We start from the raw sequence: 16,109 nt of genomic DNA on the forward strand, positions 1-16,109 counted from the left end.
CTGCACTAACTCCCCAAGTGGACCCTCTTACTGCATTAAAAGAGCCTGCATGAGAACACATTTAGTATGCAGTCAGAGGCTCTTAGTAAAATGGGCAACGGTTGGGGAAGGGAGTTCCAAAGCCACCTAATGCCCCTGGTACAGGATTATGAGAGGTACTGGGCACCTGCAAATTCCATTAACTTCTTGCTAACTTTTTTCCTCTCCTCACTCCTGCTTTCACACTGATTTATTGTAAAGGTGGTCCCTTCTAGCCTTAAACTCTAACTCTGAGGTCCACGCCCCAGAACTTACTTCATTTTCTTTTTGAAACTTATCCTGCTGGTGTAGTTGGACAGGGCTCCTGATCCCCATTGACCACCCAAAAAGAAAAGGCCTTTTACAATTGTGGGATTCTTCTTGTCCCCCTTACTCCTTGTTGACAACCTACCAAGCAGGTGAAGAGGCCTGTTGGGTGAAAGTGCTGAGAAGTGATGAACACTTTCACCTGGCTGGCAACAAGGAGCTTTCTCTTCAGACCACACACACAGTTGCCTCTGCCCAAGAGAGAACCCACCCCAAATGAGGGGAGGCACTGAGCATGTACAGGAATCCTCCCTCACCCCTATGTCATCCTAAGAGCTTATTGTGAGGTATGAAATTGGTTGTGGCAAACAGTGACTCATGCGAAGGACATGGGTGGCTGGATCAAGCTTTGTGTGCCCCTTTCATGAGGGACATTTTCCCCATCATGATAAAAAGCTGCCTGTGCAGTGGGAAAGGGTAGGTCAAATGTGGGATTACTAACCCGAGCAGCATTCCTTAATCTTAGATATTCTTTTAAAATAACTTCCCTCTTGTACACGGTGACAATTTGTTCTGAGTAGTAGTAGTATGTTCAGCTTTAACACATAGGGACTGATATTTTCCAGGTTAGCCCCTCAAAACTGAGTTCTGCTCCAGAATAATGTTTGCTGATTTTTTGTTTTTGTTTGTTTGTTAACCCTTGTTCTAATTTGTTAGGTCCACAAGCAAGAACTATCCTTATGCAATCAAGTTTACCACAGGCTCAGTTGGCTACAATATGGTAAAGATAGTTCCTTTAATTTTTCTCAAATCAGAAAAGTACTTATCACTCTGGATTATACCCTTTCTGCTAACTTGTTAAATTTTTCTGTCTTTTTCTTTACACAAGATATACACTAAAAACTGCATACTTGTATACATTAACATTACTATTTAATAATGCAAAAAGAACAGGAGTACTTGTGGCACCTTAGAGATTAACAAATTTATGTGAGCATAAGCTTTCATGGGCTACAGCCCACTTCTTCGGATGCATAGAATGGAACATATATTGAGGAGATATATATACACACATACAGAGAGCATGAACAGGTGGGAGTTGTCTTACCAACTCTGAGAGGCCAATTAAGTAAGAGGGGGAAAAAAAATCTTTTGAAGTGATAATCAAGATAGGCAACTCCCACCTTTTCATGCTCTCTGTATGTGTATATATATAATCTCCTCAATATATGTTCCATTCTATGCATCCGAAGAAGTGGGCTGTAGCCCACAAAAGCTTATGCTCAAATACATTTGTTAGTCTCTAAGGTGCCACAAGTACTCCTGTTCTTTTTGCGGATACAGACTAACACGGCTGCTACTCTGAAACCTATTTAATAATGGGCATTATCCGAGGAATTGGATTAGTTGCCATGGCATTTTTCTAATGTCAGCTAATTCTTATAAAATGTAAAAAAAAGGTTCATAAAAGGAACTCTTCAAGTTTATTTTACATTAGATACCTATAGTATTCCTCACCTTCTGTATGGGTTGAAAACATACCTAGCATGTTTACTTGGTTTTGTTTTTTAGTTGTTCCTAAAAAAGCCACTTTGTTTCTCTTACCTGTAGTGAAATTATACCCTGGTACGTAATACAAAAAAGTATTTTTTTTTTAAATGTATAATAAAGAAAACCGTAGCCTGTAAAATTGCCCTTTATCACTAGTTGTGTCCTGGCAGAAGCATTAACTCATTGAGTTTCTCCTCTTTGATGTGCTTTAAAGGAGTGTCTTTTTTGTTTTGTTTTTTCCTTAGCATTCTTATCTGCCAAAGTAAATTGCCTTCTATTAACATAACCAACCAGGTCCCTCATTTCTCCTTCAGCCTGAGTAAACTCTTGTACCTTGCTGTGTAACTGCATAGTGGCTTTAGTATTTATTTATTTATTTATTTATTTGCCTTTTTACTACTCTCCTGGTATTTTGGTTCCTGATTGTTCAGGGTCACCTTCTGTGGTGTTTGAAATGGCCTCTATGCCACTTTTGTGTATTTTAACTGATTAATTGTTCTCTGCTGGCTATTTTTAATTAACTTCCTCTCTTCTTAAATCTCTGCTTGACATTCAGTGTCTCACTACAGTACTACCACATGATTTCCCCTGTGCTAGGATATCAACTATATTGTCACTGTTACATAGTGGCTCTGCCATACTTGCTTTCTAAGCCAAATCCTACATGTTATTCAGGACCTACAGTAGCCTCCTCTCTCGTTTCCTAACAAAGTTGCTATAAGAAGCAATGGCAACCCAATAATCCAGAAGATCACTAGCTGTGACTGGGGTCCCAGTGAGGGCTAGCAGAGGTCACTCCATTAGGGTGAACTGCAAAGAATGGGATAGCTAATCCCCAAAGCTGGTGGATATTTTCAATACTTAGATTTACCAAGACAGCATAAAACAGCTTCTTTATTACTTCACTGGTTGCCCAGAAACCAACACCACAGTTCCCTTGAAGTGTAACCCAGCCTCAGGTCTCAATCCAGGTACCCAAGTCAAATATAAAAGAAAAGGTTCTACCAATTCCAAAGGATCGGACACATTACCTCCCAGGTTATTGAATATTCCAGATCTTACCCAAATACATGCTTACAGCCAATTCTTATTAATTAAACTAAAATTTATTAGAAAAGAGAGAGAATACAGTTAAAAGATCAATACACATATAGACATGAGTTCAATTCTTGAGGTTCAGATACATAGCAGAGATGGTGAGCTTTGTGGTTGCAAAGAGTTCTTTTAGAATTTTAGTCCATAGGTTATAGTCCAATGTCCAATATCACATTCAGGGAGTGGCAGCTTAACTGGGATCTCAATCTGGCAACTCAAACTTCCTGACATCTCAGATCTGCTTAAGCTTCATCAGGGGATCAGGACCCAGTGGTCTTTTATACAGTTTCGCTTGACCATACAGTCCTGGGTAAACAATAGGCTTTTGATGTAACCTCCTGTTTCCTAAGCACCAGCAGTAATTAGTTACACAAATTAACATAAGGCAATTTATCCATTAGGCGGTCTATTACAAACTTCAAAGAGACAGAATGTCATTGTCTATATTTCACCCAAGATTCATCTAAATGTTAATATTCCCCTTTTAACCTCTGAATTAATAGTTATAGTGACAGACAGGAACTGTCTGTTTACATGACTATCATCTAAAATACACACAATTAGTATCACCTCTAATTCTTTAACAATACAGGTTTGTATTTCAAAGTTCTAGCCTATCTAGCCTTGAATGGCCTTAATTACCATTTTTAACATGTCTCTACAGGCTAACCCTGGGTTAGTTAGCCTGCAAGATGCTTAACTCTTTCCGGCCATGTGTTACACTCATTATAAGATTCATTGCAAGTATATAACAGTGGTAGCAACAGTGGTTGGCATAATTATACATCTCTACCCCAATATAACGTGACCCGATATAACACGAATTCGGATATAACGCAGTAAAGCAGCGCTTCTGGGGGGGCGGGGCTGCACACTCCGATGGATCAAAGCAAGTTCGATAAAGCGCGGTTTCATCTATAATGCGGTAAGATTTTTTTTGGCTCCCGAGGACAGCGTTATATCGGGGTAGAGGTGTACTTTAATCAGACAACGTCACACTAGCCAAAGATGTAATACTTGCTGCCAGGGCTTGAAGTGTGTGGATGGCTGGAGGTGGATGGAGGGGAACAGTTGACACATTTTGAGAAGTTCCAAACATAACTTGTAGTTCTTCTTTGAGTGATGTCTCTATGGGTGCTCCACTGTAGGTGCGGCAGTGCCCCCTGCGCCTTGGATCAGAGATCTTCATCAGCAGTGCCCGTCGGACCACACGTGCATCTCCCCATCTTGCGCCATGAATGGGATGTGTATATATAGCGTTGTACGGTCTCACTGCCCCCCAGTTCCCTCTCTACTCCCTTTGGTCTGGGACAGAATCTGCAGCAAAGCCTGCTTCTCCTTTTGATCTCTGAGATAGTGCCTTACCTGTTAGTTTTAGTATAGTTTAGTAGTTAGTTCTTACTTTCTCATCCTCTCCCTATTAAAAATAAATAAATAATTTTTTTTGTCCTCTTACTCTCCTGTAGCTTACCCTTCATAGCTCTTACCCTTCAGAGCTTAGGTTTTCGTTTTGCAGCTTCCCGCCATTCCCGACTGAGAAGCTTTTCTCATCACCCTTATCGCTAGATCTCCTGGGTTTAAGAGGTGCGTTTCCTGCTGGAACACCTTCCTGGTAACTGATGGTCACCCACAGTGTATTTGCTGCGTGGGACAGGGACACATGGCAATGAGTACACTTTTTTTTGGTACAACTGACTGCCAGGGCTAGAAAATGTAGGACATTCAGCTGCGACTTCTCCTCATGGAGAAATCATTGCGTCCAGCATCAGACCCTGGCCCGGACATTTCACCCGTGCAGCTCTAACGCTCCACTTGGTTGTCCACTGACCCTCATTTGCCCTGTCCTTCTAAAAGAAAATCTTCTCTTTCCCACACATGGGAAGAAACCGGCTCCCCCATGATCTTCTGAGGCACCACCCACCAGAAAGTCATCCCCTGCAAGGTCAGTTCCCTCACATCCTCGGAGAGGGGACGTAGCTCCACGGACCGTCCAAGTACCTCCAGTACCGGAGCTAAGCAAAGGTCTAAAGACCCCAAGAGGGCAGACCTACAGCTGCTGGCACCATCTCTTGGCACTGGTACCAACTGCCCTAACCAGACCAACTTTGGGCACCACAGCACGGACAAAACCACCAGCGCCCAGGTCCATTTTAGCACTGAGCAAGTCTTCAACTCCATCTGGTGTCTGGTCAAGAGAATGCACCTCTCCCTCAGGCACTGACCCATGCGCTGGTGTTGATGATGCTCCTCCCCAGGAGTTCAGAAACCCCAAGGACCTGCTTGTATCTTATCTTTTTGAGTCACCACTATTCAGACACAATCTCCCTCCACTTCCATCCTCCTCTCCAGAATCTCAGCATTGTTCCCTTTCCCCTCTGAGGATGGCACCGCCCTTCCCCAGCATTGCAGAGGAGGAGGAGTACTTTGTCCCACTCTCATACTTGGGACAGGCACAAGATGCATCTTCTACACGTCTTCACTATCCACAGCCGGACCAGAGCCCTGCTATGGACCGCAGTGGATTTAACACCTCATGCCGCTCCCTCCATATTGGCCATACAGGATCCTTGGGCCATAAACAGGGCACAGTTCGGAAAGCCTCCCATAGAGCAAAGCCAGAGGCCTACACTTTCACCATCTCCATCGGTCTCTTGACCACAAGACTGAACCTCTCCCCATAGCAGACAAGGAGGAAGACCAAGAGGAGGAAGTTTCACCACCACTCCACTTCTCCTCTTCTTCCCCCAATGAGGCTATCATGCCTCCACCCCCTACTGCAGCAAATGACTTTAAAAGCTTTCAGGAGTTGTTTCACAGGATTGCAGACTCCCTCTAGATTTCTTTGGAGGAAGTGAAAGAACAGCAGCATAAACTCCTCGACATCCTGCGTGCATCCTCATCCTCCAAAGTAGACCTTCCTGTCAGTGAGGCCCTTCTCGACCCCACCAAGGTGCTCTGCAGACCCCAGTGTCTATCCCACCAACCTGCAAGTGGGCAGACAAAAAAATTACATTCTTGCAAATGACATGGAATCTCTTTTCTCACTCCATTCCAAATTACTTCGTTGTCAACGCCGTACACAAAACGGGATGCCAATACCAACCTCAATCCACTGCTCATGACAGACTGGAAGCAATTGGAACTACACCTCTACCCCGATATAACGCAACCTGATAAAACATGAATTCGGATATAACGTGGTAAAGCAGCGATCCGGGGGGGCGGGGCTGCGCAGTCTGGCGGATCAAAGCAAGTTCGATATAACACGGTTTCACCTATAACGCAGTAAGATTTTTTTTGGCTCCTGAGGACAGCATTATATTGGGGTAGAGGTGTATATGGACGCACGGCTTATTTATCTGCTATGCTCCAATTCCAGATATCCAACTACAAGGCTCTCATGGCCAAATACAGCTATCTCAACTATTCCAAAATACAGGAACTCTGCTAATACCTTCCTGATGACAAAAAAGAGCAACTCCAGGCACTTGTATCCAAAGGATACCTCTTAGCCTGTATGGCTTTACAAGCCCCCTTGGACTCCATGGATACCACTGCCCATTCCATCATGACTGCCGTAGTCATGAGACGGGCATCATAGCCACACCTCTCTGGCCTTCCTAAGGAGGTATAAACCACTGTCGAGGACCTAACCTTTGAGGGCCCCAAATTATTTGCAGAGTGTATGGATGAGTCCCTACACTCCCTTAAGGATTCTTAAGCAACTCTCCGCTCTCTTGACATTTACTCACCAGCGCCAATGAGACACCTGGGGAAATACCAACTTCCTCCACGATCCCGACCACAGCAATACACCCCCCAACAACCGTGCGATACTCAACACTGTTGACAGAAGCCCCCTACCAAGCACAGACATGTGACTTCTCAAGGGCTACCTCTCTCATACCTTTGGCCAAATAATTTTGAAGGTGTGTTCGAGGCCCTGAGAAGCCTCCCTCTATTCCAGTCAAAACAATCCTCTTCAACATCCCACCAGTTTGGCAATCTTCTATCCCCTTTCTTTCCATCATGGCAGCTACTTACCTCAGACAAGTGGGTTTTAGGGATAATCAAGAAAGCATACTTCATTCCTTTCCTATCTCTTCCCTCCCTGCCCCCCCTTCCCATCCCTCTTCAGAGATCCTTCTCACGAACCCCTTCTACAAGAAGAAATAAATCATCTTCTGCAACTGGGAGCCATAGAGCCGGTCCCATCCCAGCACAGAGGGAAGGGTTTTTATTTCCATTATTTTCTGATCCAAAAGAAAGCCGGCGGGTGGAGCCAATCCTAGACCTTCGAAACCTAAACGAGTTAGTCAAATTGCAATGCTTCAAGATGGTTATCTGTTCTACCATTATCCCGGCACTTGAACAGGGAGACTGCTTCTTGTTCCTCAACTTCCAAGACTCATACTTTCACATCACGATATACCCTGCCCACACCCGCTTTCTCCGATTCATCCTGAGGACTGATCACTAGGGCTCAGTGTCTGTCACGGAGGTCGCGGAAGTCACTGGTTCTGTGACTTTCCATGACTTCTGCAGTGGCCAGTGTGGCTAACCCCAGGGCCACTCAAGCAGCTGGCTCTGGGACCAGCTGCTCAGGTGGCCCTAGGGATAGCCACACAGGCTGCTGCTCGGCTGGCCCCTGACAGTGGTCCTGGGGTGGCCGGAATAGCCACGGTTTGCTAGCCCTGGCAGCGGTGCTGCTGGCCCCAGGCACGCCCCAGCAGCAGCATCTCCTCCCTCACGCGCCACCTCACACTCCCCAAGATTTAGTCACAGGTATTTAAGTCATGGACAGGTCACAGGCCATGAATTTTTTTTTATTGCCTGTGACCTGTCCATGACTTTTACTAAAAATACCTGTGACTAAATCGTAGTCTTACTGATCACTAGCAATACAAAGTACTGCTCTTCAAACCCTTGACAGCCCCATGTGTGTTCTCCAAAGTCCTTGCGGTAGTGGCTGTCTACCTACACAAAGAAGGCGTTGTCATCTTTCCATACTTAGATGACTGCCTCCTCAAAACCCCATCCAAAACAGATGCTCTTCACAATGTCTGAGTGACAATGGACCTTTTCTCGAGCTTCGGGCTTTGCATAAACCTGGAGAAATCTACACTAACATTGGTGCAACACCTGGAGTTTTTTGAGGCACAATTGGATGCCATACAAGCCAGTGCCTTCCTCCCAGCTCTCAGATTTTCAGTTATAGTCAATCTTGTATTCACGGTGAGAACCTGTCCCCAGATCTCAGCCAGGGCATGTCGCCAACTACTTGGCCACATGGCAGCAGCTGCCTTCATGGTAAAGTACGCACATGTTATGTCTCCGGGCATAGCTACATAGTCTATGTACCTCACAAACACATCCTTCACAAACTCCTATCTATACCTATGAAGGTCAAGGACTAACTAGTTTGGTGGACACAGATCAAAAACGTTTGTGTCGGGGTCCCTTTCCTTTAACCAGCACCGTCCATGATTCTAACAACCGACTCCTTAATTGATTGGGGAGCACACCTTCACATTCACACAGTGCAGGACAGATGGTCCTTAACCGAATCTACCCTACACATCAACGTCCTAGAGTTATGAGCAGTCTGCAATACCCTGCTGATGTTTTTTCCCACTGATAGTGTGATGTGCTATCAGAGTCGTGACTAACAATATGGCCTGCATGTTCTACATCAACAGGCAAGGTTGAGTGAGATCTCACTCTATTCTCAGAGGCACTGAAATTATGGAACTGGAGTATCCAACACTGTATCGCCATCTTAGCTGTATATCTCCCTGGACACCAGAACACCACTGCAGGCTCACTGAGCAGGAGATTCTCCCACAATCACACATGAGAACAAGATACGGGAGTCCTTCAGCACATCCTCAACTGCTGGGGATTACCCTCCATAGGCCTCTTGGCCACACTGGTGAATTCCCACTGCCCTTAGTTTTGCTCAAGAGTGGGTTGAGGATGCGGATTCCTGGAACATGCCTTCCTTATCACATGGGATACACTGGTACTCTGCCTTCCCTCCCTTCCCCTTTCTGTTCAGAGTACTCCACAAGAACCAAGGGGACAGAGCCAGAGTCATGCATATAGCTCCAACATGGCCACCCCAGATCTGGTATACTTACCTCATTTGCATGACCGTATGCCCTCCAACCACTATCTGTCCAACTCCGTGACTTCTTTTACAGGATGAGGGTTGCATCCTCCATCCCAATCCACAGCTACTCCACCTGAACACATGGCTCCTCCATGGTGCTGGGATTCAGAAATAACCTCTTTGGAAGCAGTTAAATGTATTTTCGAACAGCAGGCGTGATATGACTAGAGGCACTTACCTCCACAAATGGACTAGAATCCAATCCTGGTGCGCCTCCCATCAAGTTGAGGCACTGAGCACTCCATTACCACTTATCTTGGACTATGTTTTATACCTTTAAAAGATTTGCGTTGTCCATGAGCTCCATACGTGTGTATTTGGCAGCCATCACAACCTTTCACTGCAAGATAGATAGCCACTCCATCTTCACCCACCTGCTCATTAAACGATTCCTGAAGGGCCTCCAAAATCTTTACCCTCACATATGGGATCCAACCCCGGCTTGGGACTCTTGTCACTAGACCTCCATTCGAACCAATGGCAACTTGCTTCTATGTTCAGTTATCATACAAGAACAGTATTTTTTGTTATCACCTCTGCCGGTGGATTGGTGAAATTGGAGCACTTATGGCATACCCACCATACATGATTTTTCATAAAGACAAGGTTACGCTATGCCCACATACAAAATTTTTACCTGAGGTACCATCCACTTTCCATCTAAACCAACCTATCCACCTTCCCTGCTTCTTTCCAATGACACACAGCAACCAACAGGAGGCAACATTTTACACCCTGGACATCAGATGAGCATTCGCTTTCTACCTGGACAGAACTAAACCTTTCAGGAAATCACCACGCTTATTCCTCCCAATGGCCAAAAGATCGAAAGGTGCAGTCATTTCAAAGCAATGCCTTTCCAAGTGGATTTCAGTGTATACAACTTTCCTACTCACTACACAATCGATAACCTCCCCCTGGAACTGGAGCACATTCCACTCGCTCACTTTCCACCTCAGTCACCTTTCTTAACAATGTCCTGATTGCTGATATTTGCAAAGCAGCCACATGCACATCAGCGGACACTTTTAGCCGTCACTACACCATTACTCAGGATGTCACATCAGATACTCTGCTAGGACACACTGTCCTATCATCCCCAGTAAATGCCGCTTCAAAGCTCCAGCTTTCCAACTTGGGGTATTGCTTTATAATCACCTACAGTGGAGCACTGGGGGTACTGCTTTATAATCACCTCCACCCATAGCGACATCACTTGAAGAGACGGCTACCAACCTCAGTGCAGTAATTGAGCTTCTTTGAGATGTGTCCCTATGGGTGCTCCACTCCCCATCCTCCTCCCCTTTGCTTCAGAGCTGAAAGATAAGCTCTGCAACAAAGAAGGAACTTAGGGGCGGTCGGGCCGCACAGTGCTATATATATATGACACACCCACACCATGAGCGGGACATATAATATATCCCGCTCATGGTGTGAGACAGGGAGGTGTGCATGTGCAGTCCAAAGGGCACTGCTGCTGAAGATCTCTAATCCCAGGCACAGGGGGCGCTGCTGCACCTACAGGGGAGCACCCATAGATGAAAGGAGAGAGTTGCACTCCATGAGAGGGGTGATCTTGCTCACTTCCCTGAGGCTTATTCTCTGGAAGTAGAACCAGTGTGGTTGCGTGAAGGAGGCAGGATTTGTGAGCCCATGTTGGGGATGGCCCCACTAAGGAGATCAGTGGCACAGACCTGGATCAATGGTGCTGTGGGGGTTGGGGGGGTGGGGGGAAGGAATAGGTTAGTAGGGTTCTAAATTCTGCCCACAAATAAAGCCTTATACACTTGAGATGTCCAAAACACTCCATTCTCAAAGATCTCTGGAATATGAGCCTTGGCTGAATGCTTTGAATCAGCATCCAATAGCTAATGAAGCTAAAACTCTGAAATCTAATGATGAAAATTTAAACTCTTAATACGAATAAAGACATTTCACACATGTGTCAGAACTGGTTTAGACCATCATCAGACATCGTTGCCTTGGTTTATACTTGGTTAACGTTCAAGTTTTCTTTGCATTTGTCAGTGCTGGATCTTAACTTCTTTTAAATGAAAGCTTAAATTCCAAGAACATGGTAGCAGCCTCCAAGAAAAACTGTAGGTGTGCCAAACCACCATAAACGAGTCCAATTTGACCCTCCCTGCACTGCATTGTGCAGTGGATATTTGTGGGAGGAACAAGACTCCACCTGCCAATCTTGCTTCTTGTAGTGGGTGCACCGATAATTCTAGGCCTGGAGGAGTAGAAACCATGGAGCAAATGTGGATGCAGAGATTATAAATTGAGGGAAAAGGGGTGGTACACTTGATTTCAGTCCAGCCATAAGAGATTTTAAACTTAAATGGGGGAAAATTGTTGTCAATTGTCTAACAATAGAAATAAGAAAAAATGAATCACTTGTGAATTGATAATATAGAAACCATGCCACTTAATGAGTATTTGAATTTAAAATTATTTTAAAACTGATTTATTGGGTCTTTTCATTAAACAGGAATCTTTCGGATATTGACCAAGATGGAAAACTTACAGCAGAAGAGTTTATTCTGGCTATGCACTTAATTGATGTGGCCATGTCTGGCCAACCATTGCCACCTGTACTGCCTCCAGAATATATTCCCCCTTCATTTAGGTAAAATGGTTATAAATTGTGCTATTTCATTCCTAAACTACTTAATCTTGGTTTTGTTTGGGAAACCTATTTTGATCTTTCTGTTCAGTTGTGTGGAAGTCAAGGACAAGGGGCTAGAAAAAGCTGCTACTTATCCCATTATCTTTGCATTGCACAGATGGCATGCAATACTTTCTCACTGGGGAAATGTCTGCTGTAGCTTTTATTATTTGTTACTGGCAAATGAAGACTCTCCATCACAAGAAGTGACTTTAAGAGTATTTAAGTGAATTTTAGGAAATTAAACTGAGAACTAAAGCAATTAGAACTAAAATCTATTGTAATTCAGCTATCCAATATTATCCTCCCTTTTACTGCACCACAAGGAGATGTGTGAGAATTCAAAACTTGGCCTGAACTTCTATTGTAGTAAATTCTGGCTTGTGGTCCAGTAAGTATTTATGGATTCCAGACGCTGAGTCACCCTACTTCTTTTTCCATTTTCCTTTTCCAAGGCAAAATTGCAGTGAGAAGACACCTTTACATATGTTCACTGTCTCAGGAACTTGAAATTTAATCTTACAGATAGTGATTCATAACTTACTGCACACAATGTTTTTTTTAATTAAATTTGAGCTCCTGTATCTCCTTGCTTCTTGAGCTCTTGCCTAGACGATAGTTGTCAAACATTTTGGCCATAAGTGGTTTACACAATTTATAACTATTTTTAATTGGCAGAAGAGTACGCTCTGGCAGTGGCATCTCTGTGATAAGCTCAGTATCTGTAGACCAGAGGTTGCCGGAAGAACCAGTGTTGGAAGAAGAACAGCAACAATTGGACAAGAAATTGCCAGGTAAGTGAGTTTGCAGTGTTGTTGTAGCTGTGTTGGTCCCAGGATATCAGAGACGAGCTGGGTGAGGTAATATCTTTTATTGGACCAACTTATGTTGGTCAGAGACAAACTCTTGAGCTACACAGAACTCTTCTTCAGGTGAGTGAGTGTAAGTTTAGATAGTGCTTTCTGCTTTATCAGGATAGAACATATCAGCTGTTCACATATATTAATAACATGAAGATTTTTTTGTTATGGTTACATTGTGAAGCAAGAAGCATGGCTGAGATGTTGCTGTGTCCAGCTGATTCCCAGTTTCTGAAATGGCCTCTGTGAGCCATTGGCAGCAGACACAGGAACAGCTTTCACGCTGTTTTGTCTTGCCCTGATGGCTGGTAGGCCGAGACTGGGGCTACTGCAATAGTGGTATAATGTTGCTTTTGACTAGGGTTACCATATTTTGTGCCTCCAAATGGAGGACACTCCCCGGGGCCCTGGCCCCGCCCCCAGCCCCGCCCATGCCCCCGCCCCAACTCCGCCCCCTCCCAAAGTCTCCGCCCCCTCCCCTGCTTCCCGCGAACATTTAATTCGCGGGAAGCCTGAAGCAGGTAAGGGGGGCGGGGGGGGAGGAGGCGCGGCCCAGGCTGGTCCCCCGGCGGCTCCAGCCTGGGTTGGCTCGGGCCCTGGGGTGCCGGCCCCGACCGACCACCCCCCGCGGGCCCGGCGCACCCCCCGGCTCCCAGCCCCGTGGGCCCGGCGCACCCCCCGGCCCCGCGGACCCGGCGCACCGACCCCGGCCCGGCTCCCGGCCCCGCGGGCCCGGCGCACCGACCCCGGCCCGGCTCCCCGACCCGGCCCCGCGGGCCCAGACAGGCACCGCGACCCCGGCCCCGCGCCCGGCCCGGCCCGGCACCATGCCCCCGGCCCCGGACAAAGAGGCCCCGGCCGAGCCTCCCGATTTTCCCGGACATGCCCGGCTTTTGGGGATTTCCCCACGGACGGGGATTTGAGCCCCCAAAAGCCGGACATGTCCGGGAAAATCCGGACGTATGGTAACCCTACTTTTGACCCTCGCCCCCGACTTGCGCCGAGTGCATTTTGGCCTGTGTGGAGGATCAGAACCATGGTGTGTATATACAGGTCTGTTTCATTGTAATCTATGTACTTTATGGTTTTATACACTTTTAATCAGTTCTGTTTAAGAAGATATCAGGTTTTCTGAACATTAACAAAATGGCTTCTGATATTAAAACCTCTAAAACTTTATTGAGGAATTCTTGGCTTATTACATTGATACTTAGTTGTTGGTGTGAAGCAATAGTAACAACCAGCAGCCAGCTGGGCTTATCCCGCATGATGAGTTTTTACAGCATATTTCCAGTTGAAATGTTCACTGCATTTTTTCAGAGAACTAGAGAAACAAAACTTGTTTCCACCAATCCAAAGTGTACTCCGTTTTCTTCACTATGAACTGCACATCTGCCCGAATGCCCCTCTGGCAAAGGAGGACTGGACTCAGCTAAATTACCTCAATGAATCTACTCTATACCCCTTTGTAGCAGGAAGATGGTGGCCCTGGTAGAAAGATGTGAAGTATTGCCGCCCTCTCAACAGGCTTTCTGTGCAGTGCCTCTAGGCAGTGCCAATCCTGAAGTGAGAGATCTAAATTGAATCCTCAAATTGATGTCTTGTGTGGGATGTGTTGTTACTTTTATCACGGACCTAACCCTGAGGCAATTAGTGACTGAAACACAGCCAAAGCTTGGTGTCATATTTTCACTCATGTCTTAGTGTTGTTTTATCAGAAAAATATCTTGAAATCATGCAGTATGCTGCTCACAGAAAAGATACCTTTGTAACTGCAGTTAAATTGCTCTTAAGCTGTTATACTGCGTCTCAAACTTAACTTACCTCTTTCTGTGTCTGCTCTATCATAAACGAAGTGCTGTAAATAAAATGATAATCAGTGAATATATTAAGTGATTAAATGTGAGGCTCAAGGTGAGCACAGTAGTTTAAGAATTGTGCTCTTCACTGCCTGGATTCAATTGGACAATTTTTCAGAAGTTTTCTCAATAAATTAATGAACCATAGCCTGCACTCTTTTGGTTTTGTAGTAAGTTAGCTTCCACCTCAGTGATGCTACATGGCAGTGGTTTCTAATCTACTAGGAAAGTCAGAGCTTTTACTAGACTAAGACTTGGACTTTTGGTTCTCAGTGAACAGCACACACTTTATAGTATACAATTCACATATGTTGAGGGACTCCAAATCCTAGAGTATGCAAGATTGGGGGAATGGACTGCCTAAACTCCAGTATACACATCTGGATAGAAGCTGGGCTTTGTGGTACACAGGAGCCCAAAAGGTAGGCCTGGAATTCATCCTTCAAGTAAGGATGAAGGCTTTGGTGGAGATGGCAATATAAGTGCCAGTGACAACATCAATAAGTATCCATTACAGTTCTGCTTATCAGTAGTTGAGAACGAGGTTGGAATACTGTTGGACACTCGTTGCATGTAGCAAACTGTTCTTGGTTCACCAATCTGTTTTCATAGTCCTTCTGTTTGGTGGTGGTTGTTCTTTTGTTTTTGTTTTAGACAAAGCAAAGCTTAATTTCACCATTCACATTTTCTTGTGTTAAAGTTACGTTTGAAGATAAAAAACGTGAGAACTTTGAACGTGGCAATCTGGAGCTTGAAAAGCGGAGGCAGGCCCTTCTGGAGCAGCAGCGCAAAGAGCAAGAGCGGCTAGCACAACTGGAACGGGCAGAGCAGGAAAGGAAAGAACGCGAACGGCAGGAGCAAGAACGTAAAAGACAACTGGAGCTAGAAAAGCAATTAGAAAAACAACGTGAATTGGAACGTCAGAGAGAAGAAGAAAGGCGGAAAGAAATAGAAAGGCGTGAGGTAAATGGATACAGAGGTAGTAGTGTCTCTGAAAATTGTCTTTTGATCTGAACAAAACCGAAAAAAGTATGCTGGCAAGTATTTTACCATACTTTCTTTACTATAAAAGTCTTTACTTGTTTATAATTCCTTAGAAACTAATTGGTTTATTAGTAAACTATTTTTCCTGCTACAGTTAAGGAACAGACTTCAGTTTCAAGTTTCCTGGAAGTACATACAGACAACTTTACCTAAATCTAGGATGTTTCTTGTGAAATGTCTCCCATTCTATTGAATGGATCAGACAGTTAGGTGTAGCACAGTGTTCTTGACCTTAAAACTTTTTGCAACGTGAAGTGATCTTGCTTTCGATGAAGGAGCAAAGACTTCTGCTTGGGGTTGGAAATTCTTAATGCTTCTGATGCAGTCAGTACATTAGGTGAAGAAAAAATTCAATGGCAAGCTTAGGAAGAGCTGCTGTGTTTTGAAATCACCAGACTTTAACTGTTTTTAAAATTTAATGGAGCAGCACTTGACTTTCTACTCCCATATGTGTTTGAGAAATTAAGTGTGTGATTATTCAGAGTTTATTGAAATGTCAAATGTTAGTTAATTTATTAAAATGGAAGAAGTGTGTATATATATTTCAAAAGTAGTACCTTTGCTGATTGTGG

At 44.7% G+C, this 16,109-nt stretch overlaps 1 protein-coding gene across 36 annotated transcripts in view; it reads left to right on the plus strand.

Annotated features, from left to right (window-relative positions):
* Positions 1 to 16,109, plus strand: part of ITSN1 (intersectin 1) — a 200,261-nt gene that overhangs the window by 69,113 nt on the left and 115,039 nt on the right. For all 36 annotated transcript variants that reach the window (XR_010600018.1, XR_010600015.1, XR_010600017.1 and 33 more), the window contains 4 exons: positions 1,003 to 1,066; positions 11,598 to 11,735; positions 12,453 to 12,568; positions 15,194 to 15,456. Coding sequence is in view for 33 of the 36 variants with exons in the window: in XM_065589903.1 (XP_065445975.1) it covers positions 1,003 to 1,066; positions 11,598 to 11,735; positions 12,453 to 12,568; positions 15,194 to 15,456 (581 nt within the window). In the remaining 3 variants the exon portion in view is untranslated. The remainder of the gene's footprint in view (positions 1 to 1,002; positions 1,067 to 11,597; positions 11,736 to 12,452; positions 12,569 to 15,193; positions 15,457 to 16,109) is intronic.

Source organism: Chrysemys picta, chromosome 1 (genome assembly GCF_011386835.1).
Source record: "Chrysemys picta bellii isolate R12L10 chromosome 1, ASM1138683v2, whole genome shotgun sequence".
In the NCBI taxonomy this organism is placed as follows: domain Eukaryota; kingdom Metazoa; phylum Chordata; order Testudines; family Emydidae; genus Chrysemys; species Chrysemys picta.